Below are 19,399 nucleotides of genomic sequence, written 5' to 3' on the forward strand. Positions count from 1 at the left end.
GCATTCAGGACGGTGTCGAGTCTGCTTACAGACAGGAGGTCGAGCAGCTGGCTGTCTGGTGCAGTCTCAACAACCTGGAGCTCAACACGCTCAAAACTGTGGAGATGACCGTTGACTTCAGGAGGAACCCCCCTGCTCTCCCTCCACTCACTATCATGAACAGCACTGTGACTGCAGTGGAGTAATTCAGGTTCCTGGGCACCACAATCTCTCAGGACCTGAAGTGGGACACTCACATTGACTCCATTGTGAAAAAGGCCCAGCAGAGGTTGTACTTCCTTCGCCAGCTGAGGAAGTTCAACCCAGAACGGCCAGACACAGGAACAGTTTCTTCCCTCAGGCAATCCATCTCATGAACACTTGACAATAACTGTGGAACACACACTATTTATTCACTCATACACTTATTTATCTAACACTCATACTCAGTCTACATTTCAGTTTGCACATAATATACCTGTACATACAACTGTCTATTATTATATACCTGTACATAGAATTGTCAATTTTTATATTTTTTTATTCCTTATTTACTTGTTCTATTTTTTATTTTTTTTATTATTTATTTTTTTTAATTTTTAAATTTTTTATTATCTGTGTTTTTTGTTCTGTCACTGTCATTCTGTTACACTGTGGAAGCTTCTGTCACGAAAACAAATTCCTCGTATGTGTAAACATACCTGGCAATAAAGCTCATTCTGATTCTGAATCAGAATATTAGAATAATTTCTAAAGGATCATGTGACATTAAAGACTGGAGTAATGATGCTGAAAATTCAGCTTTGCCATCATACGAATAAATTACCATTTTAAAATATTTTTTATATAAATATTTATTTTTTATTTGTACAGTTTATAAATATAAATATTGGTTTAATGTTTTTGTATTTTTGTATTTTATTTTTATTTATTATTTTGATTTGGATTTTTTTAATACAATCGGTTTTAGCCCCTTTACCCCTTTAATAATAATTTTTCCTTTTTTATTTATTACAGAGTCAAAACAAACCCCAAGTTATACATGAAAAACTGAGCCAAATGAGTAGTGGATGTTTGGACAGCAATCATAAATTAAACAAAAAGAACATGTGAATGTAAATAAACAGGAAAGTAATGACAACATTAGGACTAATGTCAGAACCAGTTTGCAGATTTTACAAAGGAAATGCTTTTTGAGTGAGGTAAACAACACTACTTTCGGTGGACAATGAGAAGCACTCAGAAGACTTTAGATTTAAACTCAACTGAACTTCATTGTATGCTACAAACTTCCTTATTGCATTATCAGTTTTTTTTTGTCATTTGAATGAATGAAAACCTCTATGGCCAGGAGCTCATATTTCTCAGGCTTGCTGAGTGGAGAGTTTGTTTTGAGTGTAGCTGTGGTGATCAGCATGCATTTATATGCATTTCCTCCTCAGGGGTTTCACAATGGTCTCACTTTAATGGACTCCAGCAACATTTTAACCCAAGTAAACCAGTAAAAGCCGCAGACCTCATTAAATATTGTCAGTGATGTATGTGTTTCATCCTCAATAGACAAACATAAACAAAAGCGTTTGGTGAATCAGCTCGCTCGCATGTTTCTCAAGAGCCTGAGGAGGTTGCGTTCACAAATTAATTTCCTGTCACACAGAATCATTGCTGTATTTACCCTCCAGCTCTTTCTGCTCCTCAGTGATTTGATGATAGCAAAGTAAAATGAGCTTTTAGATACTAATGATACATAATGAAACTGATATTCATAGACACTTAAAAAAAGATACACTACTAACGTACACCACTGTTCAAATCATTCAATATATACACTGCCGTTCAAAAGTTTAGGATCAGTAAGATGTTTAATGTTCTTTTTAATGGAGTCTCTTATGCTCATCAAGGCTGTATTTGATAAAAAATACAGAACAACAGTAATATTGAATTTTCATCAGCCATTACTCCAGTCTTCAGTGTCACATGATCCTTCAGAAATCATTATAATATGCTGATTTATTATCAGTATTGAAACTCTTGTTTGGATTTTTTTTGGAACTTGTGATACTTTTTTCTTTGATTCTTTGAATAAAAAGTTTAAAAGAGTAGCATTTATTCAAAATAGAATTATTTTCTAACAATAAAAGTCTTTACTATCACTTTTTATCCATTTAACAGGTCCTTGCGGAATAAAAGTCTGAATGTCTTAAAACTAAAAAGAAAAAATATTTACTGACCCCAAACCTTTGAATAGTAGTGTATATTGTAACACAAAATTACAATTTGGAATAAACACTGTTCTTTTTAACTTTTGATTTATCAAAGAATCCTGGAAAAAGTATCAAAGGTCCCAAAAAATACTAAGTAGCACAACAGTTTCCAGCATTGATTTCTGAAGGATCATGTGACACTGTAGACTGGAGTAATGATGCTGAAAATTCAACTTTGCTTCACAGGAATAAATTATTTTTTAAAGTATATTAAAAAAGAAATGTGACCCTGGACCACAAAACCAGTCATAAGGGTCAATTTTTTTTTAAATACATCATCTAAACGCTGCATAAATAAGCTTTCCGTTGATGTATGGTTTGTTAGGATTTGACAATATTTGGCCGAGATCTGGAATCTGAGGGTGCAGAATATTCAAAATATTGAGAAAATCGCCTTTAAAGTTGTCCAAATGAAGTTCTTAGCAATGCATATTACTAATCAAAAATTAAGTTTTAATATATTTACGGTAGGAAATTTACAACATATCTTTATGGAACATGATCTTTACTTAATATCCTAATGATTTTTGGCATAAAAGAAAAATCGATAATTTTGACCCATACAATGTTATTTTGGCTATTGCTGCAAATATACCACAGCGACTTAAGACTGGTTTTGTGATCCAGGGTCACAAATATTATTTTAAATTGCAATAATATTTCACAGAATTCGTTTTTTTTATTTCTGTATTTTTAATCAAATAAATGCAGCCTTGATGAGCCTAAGAAACTTCTTTCAAAAACATTAAAAATATGTGACCCTGGACCACAAAACCAGTCATAAGGGTCAATTTTTTTTAAAATACATCATCTAAACGCTGCATAAATAAGCTTTCCATTGATGTATGGTTTGTTAGGATTTGACAATATTTGGCCGAGATCTGGAATCTGAGGGTGCAGAATATTCAAAATATTGAGAAAATCGCCTTTAAAGTTGTCCAAATGAAGTTCTTAGCAATGCATATTACTAATCAAAAATTAAGTTTTAATATATTTACGGTAGGAAATTTACAACATATCTTTATGGAACATGATCTTTACTTAATATCCTAATGATTTTTGGCATAAAAGAAAAATCGATAATTTTGACCCATACAATGTTATTTTGGCTATTGCTGCAAATATACCACAGCGACTTAAGACTGGTTTTGTGATCCAGGGTCACAAATATTATTTTAAATTGCAATAATATTTCACAGAATTCGTTTTTTTTATTTCTGTATTTTTAATCAAATAAATGCAGCCTTGATGAGCCTAAGAAACTTCTTTCAAAAACATTAAAAATCTTACTGATCCCAAACCTTTGAACGGCACTCACAACATTTTTTTTGTAAATTAGTGTTTTTTTTTTTTTAAGCCATTTTCATAAATGATATTGCTCTAACTCTCTGCAATGGTCTGTGTTGTTCTTATAGAGGGATGTGATCCAGAAAGTGTGCACATGTGCTCTGTCACTAATGGTTTATTTGGTGATCTACACTGCCTGCCCTACGGAGCGCGTCATCAACAACACCTTTATGGCCTCTAACCCTTTCTACATCCAGGTCTTGTACCTCTACATCTCCATGTTGGCTTTACGCCCCAAATACTACTTTGTATGGACGTTAGGTGAGTCAAACAGATGAACAATGTGCTCTTCTCGTATTCAATTATACATATATAGACAACAGAACAGAGCACACTGAAGGAAATATTTGTTTAACTAATCTTATTCCTGACACATTACATAATCGAAATACCATGACATATTTGCATAAAATTGAAAAAAAAAAATGCATAACCATTTTATTACCACTCAGTCAATAAAACACTCAGTGTGGTTTAATGAGGTCATGTTACAACAATGTTTAATATATTTCTTATTGCATAATGCATGCTTTTTTCACATAATAACAAAAATACAGTATATACTTTGCAGCATAATAGTAAGCATAGACCATTTTGAAATATAATACTGCCCTCTTGTGTTCATAAAAGGTATTTTCTCTGACATGTTGCCCTGTTTCTAGTTAGGTTTTTTTGGCATAGTGAATCAGATAATGCATCAGTCACTTTGCGATGGTGTTTTCACTAGATTCTTTCACTCTTTCACAGCCGATGCCATCAACAATGCAGCTGGTTTCGGGTTTAATGGCTATAACACAGATGGCACCCCAAAATGGGACAGAATATCAAACTTAAGAATACGCAATATTGAGGTAAGACACAGACAAAAACAGAGTTTGTCTTCTCACTCGACCTAAACCCTAATATATCATCTTTTCTCTTCATGTCCTAAACAGTTCGCCACCAGCTTCAAGATGTTCTTGGATAACTGGAACATTCAGACAGCACTTTGGTTGAAAAGGTGAATGCTTGAAATAAACGGAATAATCTTGACCGAGCATGTGTGTACTTCCTGAAATCTCAGAAACAATGTGAGCTTTGTTGCTGTTCTCTGCAGAGTGTGTTATGAGCGCTGCCCGTACAATCCGACTGCGGCCACATTCCTCCTCTCAGCCATCTGGCACGGAGCTTACCCAGGGTATTACCTGACCTTCATCACAGGCATTGTTGTAACAATGGCAGCACGGGCAGTGAGTATTCTATTCAGATTTATATCACAAAGAAGTGTTAGCACATCTATTGGGAGCAGTTCTGATGGAAAAATACTGTTACATTCATAGAAAGAATTGGACATTGGTTTTCTCTAATGATAAATCAGAGGCATGCAGGGATCGAAAAAAGACTATATGCGCTCAGTCGAGGTTATTATTCATCTAGTCGTGTGCTGCATAATACCGCCATTCCTCTGTCGCATGGTAATGATCAAGGCCTCTCCAACTAAAGAGAAAAGTAGGTCACTTAGATGCAGTAGTCCATCTTAAAATGCTACTCCGATTATAAACTATTCAGCCCACGGCACTGTCTGCATGATCCACTGTTGCTTCCAGAGCCGTTTCACTTTTTCAAATCAACAATGTGACTTCTAAAATATAAATATAATAAAAATGACTGCACTTACTGAAGATTGATTCTTTTAATAGTCAGAATTGGGATATTATGAATATATACATGTCACACGAACACTGTAATCTACTGTCATAACCTGACTAAACCAATATTCCAGATTTCAGCTGTTTGGATTTGGTAAGAATTTTGAATGGTTTTGAAAAATTTAGAAAATGCTGACCGTGGCTGCATTTATTTGATCAAAAATACAGTAAAAACAATAATGTTGTGAAATATGATTACAAATTCAAATCAATCTTTTACATTTTAATATATTTTAAAATGCCATTTATTCAATTTTATAATTTATTATTTTATGACAAAGCTGAATTTACTCCAGTCTTTAGTGTAATGCAGATCTTGCTTAATAAAAGTATGGATTTCTAAAAACAAAACAAAATAACACTAAAATAAATCAATAAAATACTCACCCAAACTTTTCAATGCTACTGTATGGCTGTATAGTATTAACAAGAATTCTCTTCTTTCTAGTTGTTATTATTATAAACCTTATTAATCTGAAAATGAAGACACTTTATTTAAAATAGGATCATTTATGTTTGAAATGTTACATTTTACTGTCAAAGTCCTTTTTTGAGCTTTTAAAGTCATACAATTTCCTCTTTTTCAGGTAAGACACAATGTGAGGCAACACTTCCTGGGCTCCGCCACGCTCAAGCACATGTATGATGTGATCACGTGGTTCAGCACACAGATGGCCATTTGTTACACTGTTGTGCCATTTGTACTGCTTGCAGTGGGGCCTTCACTAAAGTTTTATAGGTCAGTAATGCATTTGCACCAATATGTGAGAATTCCAGGGCAGGTCCATTACAGATTCCCCTCCACTGACTGACGATCAATATGCAACAGGCTCCTCCAGATTGTTTATGAGCGAGCTCCGGTGATAAAACATTAATAAAGAAGTGAAACGCTTTAAAGAGCAGGTCAGAAAGTCATCGTAAACCCACCTGCACCACTGAGCTGTTGCTGAGAGTTATTAGCGGAAGACGTGAAGCTGACAGGTAAAAATGAGAGGCTGATTTGATCTCTGCTCGCCGCAGTCTCGCCTCATTCATTAGATGGCTTTACAGGCCCGAGTCTGGTGACACTTTATGAGCTGGCAGAGGACCATTTATTTCACAGCTTCTGCTGAGATAAAAGAAATCTATGATGGTCATTTGTTAGAGCAGTGCTGTTAAATGAGTCTGCCTGAAGAACACATAAAGCATTTTCATTAAAGAGAGAGAATTAGGCTGGGGGATTGGTGATCGGCTGCTGCGGATCAGATTGAAGGCTGTGGGAGCTCAACCCAGGAAAGAGTAAATTATGTTCAGGTGAAGAGGACCTCAGTACATCTCAGTGAGAACAACACTGTGTTGGAAAGATATGGAGAGATGGCTGAATGGATAAACATCTGAGACCTGAGAACCCCAAAACATAGATTTCGTCTTAATACTGTACTCACAAATGTTTTCAAATTGATAAAACAAATCTTTTTTATGTAATGTTATGTAATGTTATGTTATGTTATTTATTTAGTCATTTATCAGATGCTTTTATCCAAATGAGGACAACAGAAGCAATCAATTGTAGTATTAAAACAACTAAAAACAGATCCAAAACTAAAAGCTAAAACTTTGTAAATACTACCTATACACATTTTAAAAATAAAGAGATTAAATAAAAATGACAAATGCATACAACAAAATTTCAAAACTTGAACATTTAAATGAAAAACAAAAAATAAAGCTAAAAATAATTCAAAATATTAAAGAACAAAAGGTATAAGAGTATAATAATGATTCTAACATAACACTAAGCCAAACACCAAAATAAACAACTATGTACAACCATACACACACACACACACACACACACACACACATACACATATATATATATATATATATATATATATATATATGTGTATATGTATATATATATATACACATTTATAAATTCAATATATATATTATTTCATTTACATTTAGTTTGTTGAAGTATTAAAATAACTCAAATTAAATAAAACTAAAAACTTAATAAAAGACCTATACAGACATAATAAATTCAGACATAATTTAGCTCAAATTAAAATAAATAACAAATACAAATAATACAAATCAAACGACAGCAGTTTATCAGTAATCCTAAAAAAGAACACTGCCAAACACATGCTAAAAAACAACAACTTACTTACACATAGTAAGAAATGGTTATAGAAACTGAAACAGAAGCGAAACAAGTAGTAGGAAAGAGGAGAAATAAATATACTTATCTATCTTATGTTATGTTATGTTATATGTTATGTTATGTTATGTGACTCTGGACCACAAAACCATTCATAGCACGGGTATATTTGTAGCAATACCCAAAAATACATTTTATGGGTCAAAATTATCGATTTTTTTAAATGCCAAAAATCATTAGGACATTAAGTAAAGATCATGTTCCATGAAGATATTTTGTAAATTTCCTACCATAAATATATCAAAACTTAATTTTTGATTAGTAATATACATTGCTAAGGACTTCGTTTGGACAACTTTAAAGGCGATTTTCTCAATATTTAGATTTTTTTTGCACCCTCAGATTCCAGATTTTCAAATAGTTGTATCTCGGCCAATTATTGTCCTATCCTAACAAATCTTATTTATTCAGCTTTCAGATGATGTATAAATCTCAATTTCAAAAAATTGACCCTTATGACTGGTTTTGTGGTCCAGGGCCACATATTATATTATTGGCAACACTTCAGTTTAAGAACCAATTCTCACTATTAACAAGTATTTTCTGATTGTTTTAAACATGAACCTAAATTTTACACTGCTAAAAATTATTTCAGCAATGATTACAATTTTTTTTTCCTGAAAAAAAACCTAAACATCCTACAAGACAAATTAATCTGTAAAGCAAAACTGATGCTAAGACATCAGAGAGTGCATCTTAAATATAATTGTGTTTTTGACTGTTTATCCATCTATCTATCCATCCATCTATCCATCCATCTATATATATCTATCTATCCATCCATCTATATCTATCCATCTATCTATCCATCTGTCCATCTGTCCATCCATCTATATCTATCCATCTATCCATCCATCCATCCATCTATATCTATATCCATCCGTCCGTCCGTCCGTGTGGAAGTCGTGGCCTAATGGTTAGAGAGTCGGACTCGTAAACCCAAAGGTTGCGAGTTTGAGTCTCCGGTCCGGCAGTAGGTGGGGGGAGTGAATGTACAGCGCTCTTCAACACCTTCAATACCACGACTGAGGTGCCTTGAGCAAGGCACCGAACCCCCAACTGCTGCCCGGGCGCCGCAGCAGGCTGCCCACTGCTCCGGGTGTGTGTTCACGGTGTGTGTGTGTTCACTGCTGTGTGTGTGCACTTAGGATGGGATAAATGCAGAGCACTAATTCCTAGTATGGGTAACCATACTTGGCCACATGTCACTTCACTTCACTTCACTTCACTTCACTTCACTTCACTTCACTTCACTTCACTTCACTTCACTTCACTTCACATCCATCCATCCATCCGAGTTCCGACAAATGGCAAAATCACATAACTACAGTAAAGTTCCTAATGTGCTGTGTCATTTGCTCTCTTCAGCTCGTGGTACTGCTGCATTCACCTGCTCTGCGTCTTGCTGGTGCTGGTTTTACCCGTGAAGTCCAGACGCACGAAACAACAGGCCAGTGAACACAACTGTCTCTCCTCTCCTGACAACAACTGCAACCAGAAGCAGAAAGCCACATGAGGGCAGGAAGGGCTGCTCGACCCGCACACAGCGCTGTGAGGAACTCTGATATCAATACTGAGAGACACAGGGCGGCCATTTCCTCCCTTAGATCCAACGACACTGACAGAGACATAAACTCCAGCAACAATACAGCGAAAAGAGACCGTTAGTCGCCCTGTTGGAGATGGGTTTTAAACAGAAAGTCTTCATAGGATCATATGAATTTGGGTGATTGATTATTAAAATGGTGAATAATTGATTTCATTGCCAGTTAATCTGAAGTTGCCTTAAACACTCCATATATTTAGGGCCTGAAGCCTCGTATGGGGATTGTGTTACATAGGAACGGACCAGTCATTGTTGGCTTATTGATTCACTACATTAGTGCAGGAAGTCTAGCACTGGAATCAACTTCTACATTACCTAGAAGGTTTCTGCCATTGTCAGTTTAACAAAGTAACCTCTCTTTTAGTTCTTCTCAAAGGAAATGTGTGTGGTAAATGGTAAGAAACCAGTTGCGTGTTGCCAAACTTATAGGCCTTAGGTTCCTATCTCTTGCCTTTGTTTCATCTTTATGCTTTCTTAATTTCTCTGGGTTTCTAGTAGGTTCATATCTGCTGCTTTCTTTCTCAGCCTTTGTCAACATCTTTGGAACAAGGGTCAACCGTAAGAGTCTGTTGTCATTTGGAAAATTTTTGCTATAATTTTTCAGTTATTTTTGTTTATTATAATTTTTTTATTTGGTTGGATTAAGGGTTATATTAATGCTCTTTCTTTTTAATGGGTTGTAGGTTTCCTCAGGGCGCACAGGTCTTGTTTTAGACCATTTTAGATTTTCCTCTAACATCTGTGTTTCTCCCGCAACATAGAACCCATCTGGAGAAAACAGAAGACAGTTCAATAATATTCAATACCACAGCTTGTTTGTGTTTTTATGTTACAGACAGATATGGTAAGTGCAATAACTGTATTGTTTCCTTAGGTGCATGTTAATGGAAAAAACTTTGCAAACAGTGCTAATGCTCTTATCACATCAACAATAGTCAGAATTTTGTAGTGGTTCAGTATTTAAGTACATTACCAGCAAAAAGTTGGGACAAATCTGATTTGTTTCTCTTGATCTTAAAAACCTGTTGATCTAAAGGTGTATGCTTGAAATGAGTAAATATGATTATAAATTGTGCCAACATAGTAATTCCTTAAAACTAAAATGCGTAGTTTTAATAAGTGTTTTTTTATTTATCTTTTTTGTCCATCTTATTTGTTTTTTTTATCCATCTTTTTTTTCTTTGTTTTTTTTTTAATGTTATGTTTGTTTGTTTTGCCTCACATAGTGTTGGAAAAGCAGCCAACAGCAGTGCTCAGCATGCTTGGGAACTACATACAGTGGGGCAAAAAAGTATTTAGTCAGCCACCAATTGTGCAAGTTCTCCCACTTAAAAAGATGAGAGAGGCCTGCATATTTCCATTTGATATTTTATAGTTTTGACGACTATTATTCTAAAATGTGGAAAACGGTAATAATAAAGTCTTGACTTCTTACTGGTAGTGTACTGTACATGCAGTAATCAAATACATGCAGTTTCAACTTTTATTTAATATCTTTTTTTTCTCTCCCATGAATACATCAATACTCTTGGGCCCTAAAGAAACCTGCAAGTTGTGTGATTTCATATAAGAATGTTTCTTCAACTTTGATCTTCCAGAAGGCCTCAGAGAGCCTTGCTCATTTGATTCAAGTGTCTGGAAAATCAGACCTCATCATATTCCTCCGAATCTACTTTTTGATATGATATTTATTTTCAACCAAATGTTTTATCCCTTGTTCAAAGCGACTCTACATGTTAGTTGTTTTGTTTTTTTTGTTTTGTTTTCATTTAGTAATGAAGGGCTGAAGGGACTAAAGCATTAACCAAAGCGAGTCTCACTGGATTTTTTGTTAACTAAGCAAGTTCAGTAACAAGAAAAACATTTATGGGCGTGAAGTTGACCAGCCTCCATTTGGAGAAAACGCTCTGAACCAGCCCCCTGTGGTTTCGTAAGCACACTTCTCTAACGTCTTATTGTATTGAATTACCATGATGAATTACAGCCCTGTACCAACAGTTTTAGTTACTGCAAAACCAATAAGAAGCTTAATAATCAGCAACTCTGCTGGAAACATCCAGATGTATACTGTATAATTTCTCTTTTTGGCCTTTTTGTCTTTTTCATAAAGATTTTGCTTAATGAATTGTTTTAACTGCCCAAAGGCAATATGTCCCACAGTGACCAGTGTACTAACTAGCACCTCAATGCAAAACTTGTTTCAAATGTCCAAAGTGCCAAATCACATGAGGTGCACAAAAAGATCACGTTATTTGTACAGGTTTACAACAGGGCGAGAGGTTTGTAGTTTAAAAAAACAAGTCATTTATTTGGTCTTAAGCTGACATTATTTTTACCTACTGAGATTTTGGGATGAATTATTTTTCACTCCCTCCCTATTTGCACTTTTGGTAGGAATGAGTCGAGGTAGAGCTAACTTAGAAAAACTGCAGAAGCAATGCAAGAAACCTCAGTGCTACTCAACAGTTAGAGTATGTGCTTAATGGATTAATTTGCCCAAAATGTTAAATTCATTATAGCAGCAAAGAAGAATCAGGACGGTGTTCCAGTGTTATAGGGATATATTGTAAACAGGCTTCATCCATAGAAAGATGTTAAATGTGTGTTCATTGCTGTTTATGTGTAAACATTGTCCCTTTGTTCAGATAATGTTCAGCTAAATACAGCCTAGCATCTTGTTAAGGCCCAAGTAATAGTAAAGGCATATTTTTTAGGCCTTATTTATCTGTAACATTTTAGTTCAGTCATCATTTATTTCAATACCATCTCCAACTACTGATTCGACAAAGAATGACCCAAAGCTGTGTGAAACGGTGTTGACTACTGTAAGTTTTATTTTTATTTTTATTATTATTAATATAGTGCATTTGATGTCCATCAGCCATCTCAGTTGGGTTGTTTGTCATTGTCTTGTTGGTCTTTAATGGTTATTCAAAATAAGTGATTGTGGCCCTTAGTGAACAAGCAAACCCCCTTAACTGGTTGCTAAAGCTTTCCAGATATTGCACAGAATCATTTAACTTTTCCATTGTAATTCCTGCTGACTGGTTGTGATGTTGCATAACCTGGCAGTGTACAGCAAAACTAATGAAATGTAATACGTTTGTGGAGAGATACGGAAATAAGTATTACCTAATATGTTAGCTACTTCAGTATATATCAGTTCACCATCATATGTTACGTCTGTGCAAATGTACTTGGATTGAGAACTGTCCAGAGGAGAACAAACACAGTCTCTTTTTATTTTCTGTAATAATCATAAACTGAGATATGATACTTACCCAGCATCTGAATGTTGAGTGCTCTGCAGTTGTACCAAGCCAAACGATTTTTCCTTTGAATAAAGGGTTTGACATTAAAAATGAATTCCACTACCATGATGATAGTCTCAAAACAAATAAACCTTATTTTCCTTCCCTGTATTCAGTGTGTTACAGTGTTTTTGGTTTTGCTATGGGTAATGCAACAATGGTTTACCACAGAGATATGCCCACTGAATGAATTAAAAATCCATACAATAATGTCATTTCAGACGATAGATATAGATAGCTAGATATTCAATATTTTGTTAATACATATAAGTCAAATGAGAAACAGACATAAAACAGATAACTACAGTCTGTCAAAACATGGGCGTGACCTTGTCCTGTACTGGGCGTGGTTTGCCCAATGTGGGTGTGGTCAAGTGTAGTTAATTTTAATTTCATCCACACCCGTTCACACAAAATGGCTGTGCTGTAATGCAAGACTGCCTCCAGACAGAAAGGTTATGGTAAGCAACAAAGTTATGTGAATTATATCGGATTACTTTGGACCTTGTTTTTCTCTGGGAGGGAGATGTAAGTTACAAGTTTCCAACAATTTTTGGAATTATGTAAACAAACTGACGTGTTTTTTATTAAGACGTGAATTCATGTCAATTTGTCATTTTCACGTAAGTCAAAGTAAGTTTTTAATTCTTTTAAAAGAAGGTTAAAAGTAGCTTTGAGACACTGTTGGTGTGTTAAAAGAGAGAACAGTGGACATACACAGTTGAGCTCCAGCTGTCAGGACACATGTGCTCTTCCTTCACTCCAGTAGCAGCTTTTGCTGCGGACATGTTACTTATTAAGGTCTGTTTGTAAACACGTGTGCATGAACTGTTGTCTTTTTTTCTTTTACAGCTACAATTAGCTATGATATGATACTCTTTACACCTTTAATACGGTGGGCAAATACGTTTGAGCTGCTTTCAGAAGTAATTTTTCACGGAGCTGGTGTGAACTTGTTTACCACTGTTCCTTTGTGCCACGCTATGGAAACCGATTCCCAAACCAGATGTAACTCAACCGCAGGGAACGCAGGGGGTGCTTAGACAAATGTACATTTTGCTGTGTTAAACCTGTATATAAATATTTAAATCGAGATTAATTATATTTTTTAAGAAAGCAAAATAATAATGTGTGAATGTTTTTTTTTTAAGTGACTTTAATATTATTAGTTGCTATATGAAATCCAGTATATTGTGATTTAAAAGTAACAATTTCTATTTTACTGTTTATGATATTAATCTACACAACCCAATAAGACACAAATATCTATGGGGGGGTCCGCAATCCCAGTACTATAGGGTACAGCTAGGTATTGTTTGATCTCAGAACAAAATTCAATTTCTGACCATTTAGATCGTAAAACTGATATTATTATTATTATTGTTGTTGTTTTTTTTATTGTTGTTGTTGTTAATAGATTTATAACTCCGACACCAAAAACTCAAAAGCAAACATTTTTAAATTAGTTGTGATATCAGTTATGGGACATTTAAACAAATATAATCTATTGTATTCATATTGCAAATTAAACGTTATAATATGTATAATAATAAATATATTATATATTTCATTAACTGCGATTGATTCATCTTCTTTGAATCAGTTTTAGTAAAAGAAATCAAAATATAACACATGTTCTATTTATCTGTGTGACCAATATTCTTCTATAAAAAAAAGAAAGAAAAAAAGACCATATATATATATATATATATGTGTGTGTGTGTGTATGTTCATGCAGTCTAATGCATATTTGCTTATTATTGTGCCAAAAACACAAATAAAAAAATCCGTTCTGAATTTCTGTTTTTTTTGGACATTTCATCAAAAATAATGTTATTATTCATATTGCAAAATATTCATATTTCCAAGTAAACATTTTAAATTTACTATACTTACATTATTTAAGGCCAGTCAGTTTCACTGATTAAAAAAAATCAGTACTTAATTTTAGACATCCATGCACACACTCTGTCTCTCTATAAGGGATTGTTGGCTTTAAAAAGTTTGAAGATCATATCTATTATAAGAACCCCATTTACATATGACTATATTTAGAGATTGGTGTAGTGCTGTTTGCTTCACTCTAATGGGAAATCCATATGTGCTTCCAGCCCAGTGACCTTTCACAAACATTTATAAAGAACTCTTTGTTTATTTACCGTAGTTAGTTATAAGTACACTACTTATCAAAGACTTGTACGCTAATACAAACCCTTTATCGAAGACGTGTCTCATGTGGGCTGGACCCTTCAGGAGGCTTCAATAATAACGTCAGATTTCATTAATATTAATGAGTGAAGCTCTGCTGTAGTAGGATTCACAGCACATGTGTGCATTGGGCATCACTCCAAAGAGAGGCGGGGTCTCACACTTCCTCCTGCATTATTCATGAGTTCCTGGAGTGACAGGCAGAGCCCTGGCCGGCTTGTTAGTACACAGTCTGAGTGACAGCGTGAGTGGAGTATCAACAGTAAAAGGATAGACAGGCTTTTGAAACCCAACTCACAGGGAACACTCTGGCTTAAGGTGAGTCAGCAGACTAATGAGTGTGAAGAATGATGTTATTGTAAATGGATTGTATATGGATTATCTGTTATGAATGGGTTATCTTCACTGGTCTTTGTGTGCTGTGTATTGAGGCTGGGAGAGGGGGTGAACCTTGCTCGGTCAATATTTGGCTGAGCGTCTCTCTGTGATTGGCTGTCTCCATTGTGTGATCTCTCTGGAGGGCTGCTGGGATGCTTTCAAGGGTGTGTCAGCAGTTCAGAGATGAACAAAGGCTGATTGAAGCGCGGATGTCTTGCATTACTGGATCTGTCACCTTTATCTCTGCTTTAAGATATTTAAGTTTATGGATAATACTTGTATCTGTTGTAACTGAGTGGATTTTGAGCACTAGGCTCCGCTGGTTGGCATGTTGTCAGCTGGAAGCAGCTTTTGGTGACTGGCTTTCATATTTGAAGGGTTGTTCTGGGCTGCTGAGTTGGCAAAATGGCCCTGGAAAAAAAGTACTTGCATTTGGCCTTGTTTACGTTGTTTGAAAGCATCATTATAGTGTTTTATGTGTGTGTTATAGTACAGTTTAACAGTTAAATCTGTCTAAATTACTGGCCCTGAAAAGTATTTGGACACAAATGCTTAAAATATGTGAATGTCTTTGCTTTATATAGCAACATATATCAAACCTAGTATCATTATTATTGTTATTTTGAAGACAGATGACAAAAGCATGCTTTTTAAAGCAAAAGAGTTCAGAAAAATATTGTTAGGGTTTCAAGTATAAGGCATTACATTAACTGTTTGAAATGAAGACAAGGACAAGGTTACTCGGACAGGACACCTGTGCGAACTGGAGGACAACCAACTTCATACATCCACTAAAATTAAAAAAAATGGATCAGAAATGTAAAATTAGTTGTGAGTAAATGTTTTGCATCATTTAGTGTTTGTGTGGCCTAATTCACTTCTAATAAAGGGTCTGGCAAATGCAAATTCTTTTTTTGTTGTTGTTCGTAGATGTCACATGGGTTTATATTTAATTTTGAATGCAGTGACATTCATACAGTTTTAAGTGTGACCCCCCCCCCAACACACACACACACATTATTTGTGTATCAAAATTATTAATTGTTTTGAGGTTAAATTATTTAATTTATAATCAAAAGATAATGATTTATAATTCAGTTTTGTGTTGGCTGTTAAAAGTTGATGTTGATTTATTAATGGGGGATTTGTGTACATAGTCAATAATTGTTATGGTAGAAAATTTTACTTTAAAGTGTAATATTAAAAGTTAGATCTTTGGGGTAAGATGACTCCCTCAAATCTAGTTTGTGCGAGAGTTTTTATTTAATTTAATAGTCATTATAAATCAGTTTTTTTATATAATTCAATGAATTAGATGCAAATTCCATTATTTGGAATATATAGTTTAATTCAGATGCATCTCTGACTGTAATTCTGTTTTTTCTTTCCTGTCATTATTCAGTTATTCAAGTAAATTAGCAAAATGCATGAATATTTGATTTAATATTTTAAATGAATAGCATCTTCTCTATGGTACCCTATTTTTTGGATCTATTCTTTAAACAGTTTGATGAGTGAGCACAAATTCTTCCATATAAGTGTGCTTGTTGTGTTTAATGAATGGACTTGGACAACAGTGTGCATTTCTGAGGCCAAGCTTAAGCCTTGTTAGTTTGCTTAAAATGCTTTCCCTTTTAAGGACCATTAAAAAGATTGAACTATTCCTTCAGAGTAACAACTTAGTATAAACCTTGGAAAAAGACTATTTTGTGTGTGTGTGTGTGTGTGTGTGTGTGTGTGTGTGGGCAGCATTGCATCGATAATCACCCCAAAGAATATTGGTGTAGTTCCTGTTTATTGCTCAGACAGCATTAGAGGCTTTTAACTTCACATCATGAGGCTTTATCCTAATCGATATTGATAAGGTAGTCACCTACTGTCTGTTCAGTTAGCATAGGGTTCATCATTAACTCAATGGTTTGTGCAATCCAGCAAGACTGGGCTTGTTACTGTCTGTCTTGTCATTCCACATCAGTAGTTCTGCTTCAGGAGGAGAAGCCAGGCTTTTGTAATGGCTGAACAGAGGAGAGTTTCATTTAATGATGTATCTCTCCTGCTCTCTTCCACGTTCTCCAGTGGAGTTCATAACACAGCCATGGACGTGAGCACCTCTCTGAAGATGAGCTCTCTGACCACCCAGAGTCTCTTCAGCTATGTGGAGGAGGAAAACCTTTCGGCCATCAAAGCTCATCTGGACAAGTACAGAGAGGTGGACACCAGAAGTGAAGTGAGTGTGCAGGAACCCTTAAAGCATTATTCTGTGTTGTTTTCAGCTTGGAGTTCATTCACACTGCATATTGATTTTCTTAAAATCTGATCTTTAGGACTGGCTGTGTGCATTGTCATTTATGTTGAAATCAGATTTGTTTGTTGTAGCGTTTTAGATTTATTTTAAGGTATAATACTCGTTATTAACAAACCATTAACTATGACTATTGCCTCAATAAACTCATAATTTTGCTGCTTATTAATAGTTAATAAAGTAGCTGTTAAGTTTAGGTATTGGGTAGGATTAGGCATGTAGAATATGGTGTTAGTGTTAATAATAGGCATGCTAATAAGCAACTAGTTAATTGTGAGAATTGGTCCCTATACTAAAGTTTTACTGCACTTTATATATCTAAATTTGTTTCGCCATGCTGAACTCCGACGTATCTGATATAAAGCATTAGAGGCATTACTGTACTCTTTACGCATGAATGCATGCTGTGTCCAAAACCACTCGATTGTTTGCTCATTCATCATACATTATGTAATAAATGAATGAAATGAAGTGAATTTAATATGAATGAATGAAAATGAGTGAATTCAAACACAAGTAGACACTATAATGTGCTTTGTGTTGAATGATGAGCGGAAAAAATTGTTATTGGGATTTTGCCTAAATAAATAGCTATTGAAAAAATGGCAATTGCCGTTTAAACTGTACTTATAATCAGTACATTTTAAATGGCAATTGCCATTTTTTATTTCGAATTTTTTTTTTATAAATCTGTGCGTGTGTGTACTGTGTATATATTTATATATGCATCAAATAAAATTTACAAAAGGGATTTTATATAAATAAAAAGCATATTAAATGCAAGTAAAGTGTGTACTTTAATGTTTCAAATAACTGTTGGGAAAAGTGAAAATAAAATATGGGTGAAATAATATTTTATTGTCATTCAGCATATATTTATGTAAAAATAAAACATACATATTCTGACCTGTATTGCTTAAAGTATATAAAAGAAAAAGTGATCATACTGAATTTTATTATGTTAAAATGATTAAAACATCTTGCTGACAATATACATATTCTGACCTGTATTTATGAAAATCTATAAAGAAGAAGTGTTCTGCTGATGTCTTGCTGATGATTAGGAAAAACCTAGTGGGGTGAAGGATAGTGGCAAAGATTGGTAAAGTAAAATTTAAAATGACAATTAATTAGTATTTTAGGGCTGCACTGTGATCCTTAAATAGAGTCTATTTATGGCATTATCTAATGGTTATTTTTCAAAATATGCCTGACAAGATTTTTTGGTATATGAACTATTGTTACACTGAATATTTTAGTGAGGTCTTCTGTAAATCATGGGAAATATATATGAAATATATATGATAGTCATATAAAAAAATAGTAGTACACATTCTAATGTATGGGGAAAAAAATCTGCATTAAACTTTTATTTTTTTGATGCTTAAAGTCACTATGAAATCAAAACTAAAAATTCTTATTTTTTTTAATAGAATACTGTAGTGTTTATTATGAATAATTTATCCGTGCACTTCTTTATTTATTTTTTAATTCATGTGGCCTCGTAATCTTTAATCAAAAACGTTCTCAAAACGACTCATCTTCTCTTCCGGTCACGAGCTATGGCACAAGGGCGGAGCTAGTGATGTGAGGGGTAAACGCTGGGATAAACGACAGGGGGAAAAGCTGAAGCTGATGCTTCACTTTATAGCACTGACACCAGTCATGAGGGAGTACGTTACCCCTAAACATGGAAAAGATATTAGGATATTACGACAACATTACTCTGAGGACACAACTTAATTTTTTTTCATGAATATGACCTGATGGAGGACACACTCAATTATTCAGGCAGTCTCTCTCTCTCTCTCTCCCTCTCTCTCTCTCTCTCTCTCTCTCTCTCATGCGCACGCTGTTTAGGCATGTTTTGTGTCGTTGATCGTCATCGTCATCCTTAATAAATAAAACATTTATTCATGCTTGGGTGTCGGCTGTGAATCCAGTGGAGAGAAATCCCCCACCGCTAACTGCAAACTGGCATTCAGACCTGCCTCCATTTTGTTTGCAATGCCCCAGCTTCCAACGATCCAATCAATTCCCTAAAGACGAAAATCAAGTCCCGCCCTCTCATTTCAGATGCCGTTTCACTCGTATATACGTCACAGTAGAG

At 34.7% G+C, this 19,399-nt stretch overlaps 2 protein-coding genes across 10 annotated transcripts in view; both read left to right on the plus strand.

The window, feature by feature from the left end:
• mboat2a (membrane bound O-acyltransferase domain containing 2a) overlaps positions 1-10,223 on the plus strand; it is a 71,358-nt gene extending 61,135 nt beyond the window's left edge. For both annotated transcript variants that reach the window (XM_016248880.1, XM_016248881.1), the window contains 6 exons: positions 3,659-3,851; positions 4,338-4,441; positions 4,526-4,590; positions 4,687-4,819; positions 5,866-6,017; positions 8,853-10,223. In XM_016248880.1, the coding sequence (XP_016104366.1) occupies positions 3,659-3,851; positions 4,338-4,441; positions 4,526-4,590; positions 4,687-4,819; positions 5,866-6,017; positions 8,853-9,000 (795 nt within the window). In that variant the 3' untranslated portion in view covers positions 9,001-10,223. The remainder of the gene's footprint in view (positions 1-3,658; positions 3,852-4,337; positions 4,442-4,525; positions 4,591-4,686; positions 4,820-5,865; positions 6,018-8,852) is intronic.
• A 2,586-nt stretch (positions 10,224-12,809) lies between these two features.
• kidins220a (kinase D-interacting substrate 220a) overlaps positions 12,810-19,399 on the plus strand; it is a 58,510-nt gene continuing 51,920 nt past the window's right edge. For 4 of the 8 annotated variants that reach the window (XM_016248871.1, XM_016248875.1, XM_016248878.1 and 1 more), the window contains exon 1: positions 16,918-17,214. In XM_016248871.1, coding sequence (XP_016104357.1) covers positions 16,999-17,214 — 216 coding nt within the window. In that variant the 5' untranslated portion in view covers positions 16,918-16,998. Of the gene's footprint in view, positions 12,930-14,862; positions 14,928-16,916; positions 17,215-19,399 lie in introns of those variants that run through there. The other 4 variants (XM_016248874.1, XM_016248876.1, XM_016248877.1 and 1 more) reach the window with 4 other exon arrangements.

This window comes from Sinocyclocheilus grahami, unplaced genomic scaffold, assembly GCF_001515645.1.
Source record: "Sinocyclocheilus grahami isolate Dianchi unplaced genomic scaffold, SAMN03320097.WGS_v1.1 scaffold896.1, whole genome shotgun sequence".
NCBI classification, from domain to species: domain Eukaryota; kingdom Metazoa; phylum Chordata; class Actinopteri; order Cypriniformes; family Cyprinidae; genus Sinocyclocheilus; species Sinocyclocheilus grahami.